This window comes from Scyliorhinus torazame, chromosome 25, assembly GCF_047496885.1.
Source record: "Scyliorhinus torazame isolate Kashiwa2021f chromosome 25, sScyTor2.1, whole genome shotgun sequence".
NCBI lineage: Eukaryota > Metazoa > Chordata > Chondrichthyes > Carcharhiniformes > Scyliorhinidae > Scyliorhinus > Scyliorhinus torazame.
Genome location: NC_092731.1, coordinates 13,483,480 through 13,495,121, shown reverse-complemented (window position 1 = coordinate 13,495,121; position 11,642 = coordinate 13,483,480). Strand labels below are relative to the sequence as shown.

Below are 11,642 nucleotides of genomic sequence, written 5' to 3'. Positions count from 1 at the left end.
GACATAGCCTTTGCAAAGCCTCTCCAAAATTCTGTAAGCGCCGGGCATGCCCAAAACATATGGACATGGTTTGCTGGGCTCCCTGAACACCTCACACACCTCCACCCCAAAGAACTTACTCATTCTCGCCACTGTCATATGTGCCTGGTGCACCACCTTAAACTGAATCAGGCTGAGCCTGGCGCAAGATGAGGAGGAATTGACCCTGCCCAGGGCGTCTGCCCACAAGCCCTCATCTAGCTCCTTACCCAGCTCCTCCTCCCACTTGCCCTTCAGCTCCTCCGCCGAGGCCTCCTGCAGCTCCTGGTATATGTCCGATACCTTTCTGTCCCCTACCCACATGCCCGAGACCACCCTGTCCTCTATCCTCCGGGCAGATAACAATGGAAATTTCCCCACCTGCTTTTTCATGAACGCTCGAACCTGCAGGTACCTAAAGGTATTCCCTGGGGCAACCCAAATTTCTCCTCCAGCGCCCTCAGACTAGCAAAAGTGCCATCAATAAACGAGGCCCCCATCCTTTTGATACCTGCTCTGTGCCAGCTTAGGAACCCACAATCTATTCTACCTGGAACGAACCTGTGATTGTTCCGTATCGGGGTCCAGACTGAAGCCCTTGCCTCCCCCCTGTGCCGTCTCCACTGACCCCAGATCCTCAATGTCGCCGCCACCACCGGGCTCGTGGTGTACCGTGGCGGCAGGAGCGGCGCCGTTATCAATGCCCCCAGGCTAGTATCCCTGCAAGACGCCACCTCCAATCGCTTCCACGCCGCCCCCCCTTCCTCTACTACCCACTTCCGAATCATGGATATATTCGCTGCCCAATAATAGCTGAAAATAGTCCGGCAGCGCCAGCCCACCCCCACCCCGATTGCGCTCTAAGAACAGTCTCTTAACACGCGGGGTCTTGTTTGCCCACACAAATCCCATGATAATCCTGTTCACCCGCTTGAAGAAGGACTTGGGGATGAGGATGGGAAGGCACTGGAAGACGAACAAGAACCTGGGGAGGACCGTCATCTTCACGGACTGCACCCTGCCCACCAGGGAAAGCAGCAGCATATCCCACCCCTTCAAATCCTCCTCCATCTGATCCACCAGCCACGCGAAATTGAGCTTGTGCTCTTAGCCACCTGAATGCCTAAGTAGCGAAAGCTCCTCTCCACCATCTTAAGCGGTAGCTCTCCCAGTCTCTTTTCCTGGTCTCTCGCATGTATCACAAAAAGCTCGCTTTTCCCGACATTCAGCTTATACCCCGAAAAGTCCCCGAAATCTCTAAGGATCTGCATGACCTCCCTCATCCCCTCCATATACAGGAGCAGGTCATCCGCATACAGTGAAACCCAATGCTCCCCCCCCCCCCCCCCCCCCCCCCCCGAACCAGCCCCTCCAGTTTCTGGACTCCCTCAACGCCATGGCCAGCGGCTCGATTGCCAGGGCAAACAGCAGGGGGGCACCCCTGCCTCATTCCTCGATGTAACCTAAAGTACTCCGACCGCAGCCGGTTCGTCGACACACTCGCTACAGGGGCCTGATACAACAATTTAACCCACCCTATGAATTCCTTGCCAAATCCAAATCTGCCTAACACTTCCCACAGGTACTCCCCCTCCACCCGATCGAAGGCTTTCTCCACGACCATTGCCGCCACCGCTTCTGCATCCCCCCTTCCGAGGGCATCATGATCACATTCGGGAGCCTCCGCACATTCGTGTTCAGCTGCCTGCCCTTCACAAACCCCATCTGATCCTCATTGATCACTCCCGGGACACAGTCCTCCATTCTGGTGGCCAGGATCTTGGCCAACAGTTTGGCATCTACATTAAGGAGCGAAATCGGCCTGTAGGAGCCACATTGCAACGGGTCCTTATCTCGCTTAAGGATGAACGAGATCAGAACCTGCAACATCGTCGGGGGAAGGGTTCCCTTTTCCTTAGCCTCGTTAAAAGTTCTCAACAATAGTGGACCCAACAGCTCTGAGAATTTCCTGTAAAATTCCAAGGGATATCTGTCCGGTCCTGGGGCCTTGCCCGACTGCATACCCTCCAACCCCTTAACCAATTCCTCCATCTCAATCGGTGCCCCCAACCTGGTTTAGGGGCTGGTTTAGCTCACTGGGCTAAATCGCTGGCTTTGAAAGCAGACCAAAGCAGGCCAGCAGCACGGTTAAATTTCCGTACCAGCCTCCCCGAACAGGCGCCGGAATGTGGCGACTAGGGGCTTTTCACAGTAAGTTCATTTGAAGCCTACTTGTGACAATAAGCGATTTTCATTTCATTAATTTCATCCCTCTACCCGCCCCTCCTCCACCTTAGGATACCTCAGTTGGTCCACGAATTGCTTCATCCCTTCCCGCCTCTCCGGGGGTTCTGACTCATACAATTTGCCATAAAAGTCCTTGAAGAACTTGTTGATCCTTGCCGAGCTCAGCACCGTGTTACCCCCCCTGTCCCTAATTCCCCCAATTTCCCTAGCCGCCTCTTCCGCAGTTGGTGCGCCAGCATCCTGCTTGCCTTCTCCCCATACTCATACACCGCTCCTTGTACCTTCCTCAACTGAGCCTCAGCCTTCCCCGTGGTAAGCAGGTCAAACTCCGCCTGCAGACTCCGGCGCTCCTTTAACAACCCCTCCTCGGGGGATTCCGCATACCTCCCGTCCACCCTAAGTACCTCCCCCACCAACCTCTCCCTCTCCATCCTGTCCCTCTTCTCCCTGTGGGCCCTGACTGAAATTAGCTCCCCCCTGATAACCGCCTTCAGCGCCTTCCAGACCACACTCACTGAAAGCTCCCCAGTATCATTGGTCTCCACATAGCTTTGGATACACCGCCGTATCCACCCACAGACCTTCTCATCCGCCAATACTCCTATGTCCAGTCTTCTCTTCTCCCCAGCCCCAACTCCACCCAGTGCGGGGCATGGTCCGAGATCGCAATAGCCGAATATTCCACCGCCTCCATTCTCGGGATTAGCGCCCTACTTACCGCGAAAAAAATTCAATCCGCGAGTACGCCTTGTGAACATGGGAGACGAAAGAAAACTCCCTCGCCCTTGGCCTAGCGAATCTCCACGAGGTCCACTCCCCCCATCTGGTCCATGAACCCCCTCAGGACCTTGACCGCTGCCGGCCTCTTACCCGATCTTGACCTGGACCGGTCCAGTACCGGGTCCAGGACCGTATTGAAGTCCCCCCCCCATTACCAAACTGCTTGACTCCAAGTCCGGAATCCTACTCAACATCCGCTTCATAAACCCTGCATCGTCCCAGTTCGGAGCGTACACGTTCACTAGCACCACCCGGGCCCCCTGCAACCTGCCACTCACCAGAATATATCTACCCCCTTTATTTGCCACAATACCCCCCAAATGCCACCCGGTTTCTCACCAAGATTGCGACCCCCCCTGGTTTTCGCATCCAGCCCTGAGTGGAAAACCTGCCCCATCCCTTCCTCAGCCTGGTTTGATATGTGATCTTCAGATGCGTTTCTTGTAGCATGGCTACGTCTGCCTTTAGCCCCCTTAAGTGCGAAAACACACGGGCCCTCTTGACCGGCCCATTCAGGCCTCTCACGTTCCACGTGATCAGCCTGGTCGGGGGGCTAATTAACCCCCCCGCCGACTAGCCATCTCCTTTTTTAAGCCAGCCACGTGCCTGCGTCTCCCACACACTCCAGCCCCCCAGCCTGAGGCTCCCCATCCTCCCCTTTAAACTCGATTCTCCTTCAGCCAGCTTTGCATTGTAGTTTTAATCAGTCAAAAGCAATTTCAGAACACAGGGTATGATTCAACTTCCTGGATTAGTCATGTGCATGTTATTGGACAGCTAGGCAGCCTATTAGCCAACCAGGCAGTCAGACTGGGAGGATATTTCAGATTGAGCCACTGCAAATATTCCACTTCCTCAATCACCCTACTGTTCCTATTAGTTCCTCCCACCTCCATTTTGATTGACAGCCGCCCAGTGCCAAATACCAATGACCAAATGTATCAGCCACGGCGCAGTGGGCAGCACTCTCGCCTCCGTGGCAGGAGGCTGCGGGATCAAGTCCCACTCCAGAGATTGAGCGCAGAAACCTAGATTGACACTTCCAGCACGGTACTGCGGGAGTGCTGCCCTACTGTGGGTGCCAACTTTCAGACGCGGTCTGAAGGCTCCAGGTGCTCCCTTGAGCGGATGTAAAAGATCCTGCGGCCGCTGTCTCGGAGGGGCGTCCCTCCCCACCCCTCCCAGTGCCTTAACCGATAGTGATCCCCCCATGAATCACCCGTGAAATCCGGTCATTATCACAGTGCTCTTTGAAGGAGCTTGCTGCGTGCAAATTGGCTGCGGTGTCCCTCGTGCAGCTGCAAGGACACGGGGGCAGTCGGTGGCAGGGCCAAGTGGTTCTGAATGAAAGGCGCTACAAAAATGCAAGTCTTTCCAATCCGTGGGGATGGGGGGGGGGGGGGGGGGGGCTTGTTGCCACGCTCCCCACCCCACCCAAGAAGGCGGGGCGCCTGTAGCTTCCAATGTTGCAACATTGGGGAACTGTAACAATTTGGTGAGATACGCCAAAGGGGGCGGAGCCGGGTGACTGGGAGCTGGAGAATGAATTGGGAAGCAGAGTGTTACCGGGACCTGTCCTTGCGGAGGAGTGGAGATACTGGCCGAGTGGGAAGCGAGCAGACTTTGGCCCCTTTTGGTTAAGAATGGGCGAGGTGATATTGATCAGCAATTAACATGCGCTGCAATGACTAAGAGACCGTCCTTCCCTCAATCCCTCCTCTCAGCTTCCAAATCAAACTTGCTGTACGTAAAAAAATAATAATCTCATTCCCACCCCCCACACAAACAAGGGAAGGGAAGGGAAGAGGAGCTTTGCTCCCTGAAGCTTGAATCATGCAGACATGGGTCAAGGCGAAGCGAGTGGGATTCTGCCTGAGCGACAAGAAAAGGAGGAAGTTGCAATTTCTGCTCTTTGCTGATCTCTGTCGGTAAGCTGGGGTTGGGGGGTCTATTTGCATTCCCTTTAAAGGTACAGAGCTCTGCAAACTCCTCTGTCAACGCGGATGGATGAATTACAGGTGAGTTGCATCTTGTGAATATTGTATTGAGACACTCCTGTGGATCCCGCTGACACGATTCAACCCCCCCCCCCCCCCCCCCATTGCTGAGAATTCTGATTCAATCTCTGGCCACCTCTTCCCCACCTCGCCCCCACCCTGCTAATGCTGACCGACCCCTGAGGAACCTTCTGACAGTCCTGGGGAGACATCAGTAACCCCCCCCCCCACTTTATTACTACACACTTCCCCGGGGAGCACCTGTAAATACTGACACGCTCCCCTGGGGACCCCCTGTAAATACTGACACACTCCCCGGGGAGCACTGTACATACTGACACACTTCCCTGGGGACCCCCTGTAAATACTGACACACTCCCCAGGGAGCACCTGTAAATACTGACACACTCCCCGGGGATCCGCTGTAAATACTGACACACTCCCTGGGGACCCTCTGTAAATACTGACACACTCCCCGGGGACCCCCTGTAAATACTGACACACTCCCCGGGGATCCGCTGTAAATACTGACACACTCCCCGGGGACCCTCTATAAATACTGACACACTCCCCAGGGAGCACCTGTAAATACTGACACACTCCCCGGGGACCCCCTGTAAATATTGACACACTCCCGGGGACCTCCTGTAAATACTGACACACTCCCCGGGGAGCACCTGTAAATACTGACCCACTCCCCGGGGGCCCCCTGTAAATACTGACACACTCCCCGGGGGCCCCCTGTAAATACTGACACACTCCCCGGGCACACCTTGTAAATATTTACACACTCCCCGGGAACCCCCTGTAAATTGGGCAGCACGGTAGCATTGTGGATAGCACAATTGCTTCACAGCTCCAGGGTCCTAGGTTCGATTCTGGCTTGGGTCACTGTCTGTGCGGAGTCTGCACATCCTCCCCGTGTGTGCGTGGGTTTCCTCCGGGTGCTCCGGTTTCCTCCTACAGTCGAAAGATGTGCAGGTTAGGTGGATTGGCCATGATAAATTGCCCTTAGTGTTCAAAATTGCCCTTAGTGTTGGGTGGGGTTACTGGGTTATGGGGATAGGGTGGAGGTGTTGACCTTGGGTAGGGTGCTCTTTCCAAGAGCCGGTGCAGACTCTATGGGCCGAATGGCCTCCTTCTGCACTGTAAATTCTATGAAAATTCTCTGAAATACTGACACACTCCCTGGGGACCCCCTCTAAAGACTGCCACACTCCCCGGAGACCCTCTATAAATACTGACACACTCCCCAGGGACCCGCTGTAAATACTGATCCACTCCCCGGGGACTACCTGTAAATACTGACACTCCCCGGGGACTCTCTGTAAATACTGACACACTCCCCGGGGACTCCCTGTAAATACTGACACACTCCCCGGGGACTCCCTGTAAATACTGACACACTCCCCTGGGGGCCCCTGTAAATACTGACACATTGCCCGAGGACCCCCTGTAAATACTGACGCACTGCCCGAGGACCCCCTGTAAATACTGACACACTCCTCCGGGGACCCCCATTAAATACTGACACACTTCCCGGGGACCGCCTGTAAATACTGCGCACTCCCCCAGGGGGGACCCCGTGTAAATACTGACACACCCCGGGACCCCCTGTAAATACTGACACACTCCCCCGGGGGGACCCCCTGTAAATACTGACACTCTCCCCAGGAACCCCTGTAATTACTGACACTCTCCCCGGGAACCCCTGTAAATACTGACACACTCCCCCGGGGACCCCCTGTAAATACTGACACACTCCCCCGGGGACCTCCCTGTAAATACTGACACACTCCCCGGGGACCACCTGTAAATACTGACCCACTCCCCGGGGGCCCCCTGTAAATACTGACACACTCCCCGGGGGCCCCCTGTAAATACTGACACACTCCCCGGGCACCCCTTGTAAATATTTACACACTCCCCGGGAACCCCCTGTAAATTGGGCAGCACGGTAGCATTGTGGATAGCACAATTGCTTCACAGCTCCAGGGTCCTAGGTTCGATTCTGGCTTGGGTCACTGTCTGTGCGGAGTCTGCACATCCTCCCCGTGTGTGCGTGGGTTTCCTCCGGGTGCTCCGGTTTCCTCCCACAGTCGAAAGATGTGCAGGTTAGGTGGATTGGCCATGATAAATTGCCCTTAGTGTTCAAAATTGCCCTTAGTGTTGGGTGGGGTTACTGGGTTATGGGGATAGGGTGGAGGTGTTGACCTTCGGTAGGGTGCTCTTTCCAAGAGCCGGTGCAGATTCGATGGGCCGAATGGCCTCCTTCTGCACTGTAAATTCTATGAAAATTCTCTGAAATACTGACACAGTCCCCGGGGAACCCCCCTGTAAATACTGACACAGTCCCCGGGGAACCCCCCTGTAAATACTGACACACTCCCTGGGGACCCCCTCTAAAGACTGACACACACCCCCGGAGACCCTCTATAAATACTGACACACTCCCCAGGGACCCGCTGTAAATACTGACACACTCCCCTGGGGACCCCCTGTAAATACTGACCCACTCCCCGGGGACTACCTGTAAATACTGACACTCCCCGGGGACTCTCTGTAAATACTGACACACTCCCCGGGGACCTCCCTGTAAATACTGACACACTCCCCTGGGGGCCCCCTGTAAATACTGACACACTCCCCGGGGACTCCCTGTAAATACTGACACACTCCCCGGGGACCACCTGTAAATACTGACCCACTCCCCCGGGGACCTCCCTGTAAATACTGACACACTCCCCTGGGGGCCCCCTGTAAATACTGACACACTCCCCGGGGACTCCCTGTAAATACTGACACACTCCCCGGGGACCCCCTGTAAATACTGACACACTCCCCGGGGGACCCCCTGTAAATACTGACACACTCCCCCGGGGACCTCCCTGTAAATACTGACACACTCCCCGGGACCACCTGTAAATACTGACCCACTCCCCGGGGACTCCCTGTAAATACTGACACACTCCCCTGGGGACCCTCTATAAAGACTGACACACTCCCCCGGAGACCCTCTATAAATACTGACACACTCCCCTGGGGGCCCCCTGTAAATACTGACACACTCCCCCGGGGACTCCCTGTGAATACTGACACACTCCCCCGGGGACCCCCTGTAAATACTGACACACTCCCCCGGGGACCCCCTATAAATACTGACACACTCCCCCGGGGACCCCCTGTAAATACTGACACACTCCCCGGGGACCCCCTGTAAATACTGACCCACTCCCAGGGGACCCCCTGTAAATACTGACACACTCCCCGGGGACCACCTGTAAATACTGACACATTCCCCGGGGACCCTCTGTAAATACTGACACACTCCCAGGGGACCCCCTGTAAATACTGACACACTCCCCGGGGACTCCCTGTAAATACTGACACACTCCCCGGGGACCCCCTGTAAATACTGACACACTCCCCAGGGACCCCCTGTAAATACTGACACACTCCCAGGGGACCCCCTGTAAATACTGACACACTCCCCGGGGACCACCTGTAAATACTGACACCCTCCCCGGGGACCATCTGTAAATACTGACACACTCCCAGGGGACCCCCTGTAAATACTGACCCACTCCCAGGGGACCCCCTGTAAATACTGACACACTCCCCGGGGTCCACCTGTAAATACTGACACATTCCCCGAGGACCCCCTGTAAATACTGACACACTCCCCGGGGACTCCCTGTAAATACTGACACACTCCCCGGGGACTCCCTGTATATACTGACACACTCCCCGGGGGACCCCCTGTAACTACTGACACACTCCCCGGGGACCCCCTGTAAATACTGACACACTCCCCGGGGACTCCCTGTAAATACTGACACACTCCCCGGGGACCCCCTGTAAATACAGACACACTCCCCGGGAATCCCCTGCAAATACTGACACACTCTCCGGGGACACCCTGTAAATACTGACACACTCTCCGGAGACCCCCTGTAAATACTGACACACTCCCCCGGAGACCCCCTGCAAATACTGACACACTCTCCGGGGACACCTTGTAAATACTGACACACTCTCCGGGGACTCCCTGTAAATACTGACACACTCCCCGGGGACCCCCTTGAAATACTGACACACTCTCCGGGGACCCCCTGTAAATACTGACACACTCTCCGGGGACACCCTGTAAATACTGACACCCTCCCCGGGGACCCCCTGTAAATACTGACACACTCTCCGGGGACTCCCTGTAAATACTGACACACTCTCCGGGGACTCCCTGTAAATACTGACACACTCCCCGGGGACTCCCTGTAAATACTGACACACTCTCCGGGGACACCCTGTAAATACTGACCCACTCCCCGGGACACCCTGTAACTACTGACATACTCCCCGGGGACCCCCTGTAAATACTGTCACACTCCCCGGGGACCCCCTGTAAATACTGACCCACTCCCCGGGAAACCCTGTAACTACTGACATACTCCCCGGGGACCCCCTGTAAATACTGACACACTCGCCGGGGACCCCCTGTAAATACTGACACACTCCCCGGGGGACCCTCTGTAAATACTGACACACTCCCCGGGGGATACCCTGTAACTACTGACACACTCCCCGGGGACCCCCTGTAAATACTGACACACTCCCCGGGGACTCCCTGTAAATACTGACACACTCCCCGGGGACCCCCTGCAAATACTGACACACTCCCCGGGAACTCCCTGTAAATACTGACACACTCCCTGGGAATCCCCTGCAAATACTGACACACTCTCCGGGGACACCCTGTAAATACTGACACACTCTTCGGAGACCCCCTGTAAATACTGACACACTCCCCCGGAGACCCCCTGCAAATACTGACACACTCTCCGGGGACACTTTGTAAATACTGACACACTCTCCGGGGACTCCCTGTAAATACTGACACACTCCCCGGGGACCCCCTGGAAATACTGACACACTCTCCGGGGACCCCCTGTAAATACTGACCCACTCTCCGGGGACACCCTGTAAATACTGACACACTCCCCGGGGACCCCCTGTAAATACTGACACACTCTCCGGGGACTCCCTGTAAATACTGACACACTCTCCGGGGACTCCCTGTAAATACTGACATACTCCCCGGGGACTCCCTGTAAATACTGACACACTCTGCGGGGACACCCTGTAAATACTGACACACTCTCCGGGGACACCCTGTAAATACTGACACACTCTCCGGGGGACCACCTGTAAATAGTGACACACTCTCCGGGGACTCCCTGTAAATACTGACACACTCCCCGGGGACCCCCTGTAAATACTGACACACACCCCGGGGACCCCCTGTAAATACTGACTTACTCCCCGGGGACCCCCTGGAAATACTGACACACTCCCCGGGGACCACCTGTAAATACTGACACATTCCCCGGGGACCCCCTGTAAATACTGACCCACTCCCCGGGACACCCTGTAACTACTGACATACTCCCCGGGGACCCCCTGTAAATACTGACACACTCGCCGGGGACCCCCTGTAAATACTGACACACTCCCCGGGGGACCCTCTGTAAATACTGACACACTCCCCGGGGGACCCCCTGTAACTACTGACACACTCCCCGGGGACCCCCTGTAAATACTGACACACTCCCCGGGGACTCCCTGTAAATACTGACACACTCCCCGGGGACCCCCTGTAAATACTGACACACTCCCCGAGAACTCCCTGTAAATACTGACACACTCCCCGGGGACCCCCTGCAAATACTGACACACTCCCCGGGAACTCCCTGTAAATACTGACACACTCCCCGGGAATCCCCTGCAAATACTGCCACACTCTCCGGGAACACCCTGTAAATACTGACACACTCTCCGGAGACCCCCTGTAAATACTGACACACTCCCCCGGAGACCCCCTGCAAATACTGACACACTCTCCGGGGACACCTTGTAAATACTGACACACTCTCCGGGGACTCCCTGTAAATACTGACACACTCCCCGGGGACCCCCTGGAAATACTGACACACTCTCCGGGGACCCCCTGTAAATACTGACACACTCTCCGGGGACACCCTGTAAATACTGACACACTCCCCGGGGACCCCCTGTAAATACTGACACACTCTCCGGGGACTCCCTGTAAATACTGACACACTCCCCGGGGACTCCCTGTAAATACTGACACACTCCCCGGGGACTCCCTGTAAATACTGACACACTCTCCGGGGACACCCTGTAAATACTGACACACTCTCCGGGGACACCCTGTAAATACTGACACACTCTCCGGGGACCACCTGTAAATACTGACACATTCCCCGGGGACCCTCTGTAAATACTGACACACTCCCAGGGGACCCCCTGTAAATACTGACACACTCCCCGGGGACTCCCTGTAAATACTGACACACTCCCCGGGGACCCCCTGTAAATACTGACACACTCCCCAGGGACCCCCTGTAAATACTGACACACTCCCAGGGGACCCCCTGTAAATACTGACACACTCCCCGGGGACCACCTGTAAATACTGACACCCTCCCCGGGGACCATCTGTAAATACTGACACACTCCCAGGGGACCCCCTGTAAATACTGACCCACTCCCAGGGGACCCCCTGTAAATACTGACACACTC

General features: G+C 55.6%; 1 protein-coding gene across 2 annotated transcripts in view; it reads left to right on the top strand.

Annotated features, from left to right (window-relative positions):
• Positions 1–4,570: 4,570 nt before the first annotated feature.
• LOC140402332 (inositol-tetrakisphosphate 1-kinase-like) overlaps positions 4,571–11,642 on the top strand; it is an 85,603-nt gene continuing 78,531 nt past the window's right edge. Inside the window, exon 1 of one of the 2 annotated variants that reach the window (XM_072490044.1) lies at positions 4,571–4,973. In XM_072490044.1, coding sequence (XP_072346145.1) covers positions 4,879–4,973 — 95 coding nt within the window. In that variant the 5' untranslated portion in view covers positions 4,571–4,878. The remainder of the gene's footprint in view (positions 4,974–11,642) is intronic. The other variant, XM_072490043.1, reaches the window with a different exon arrangement.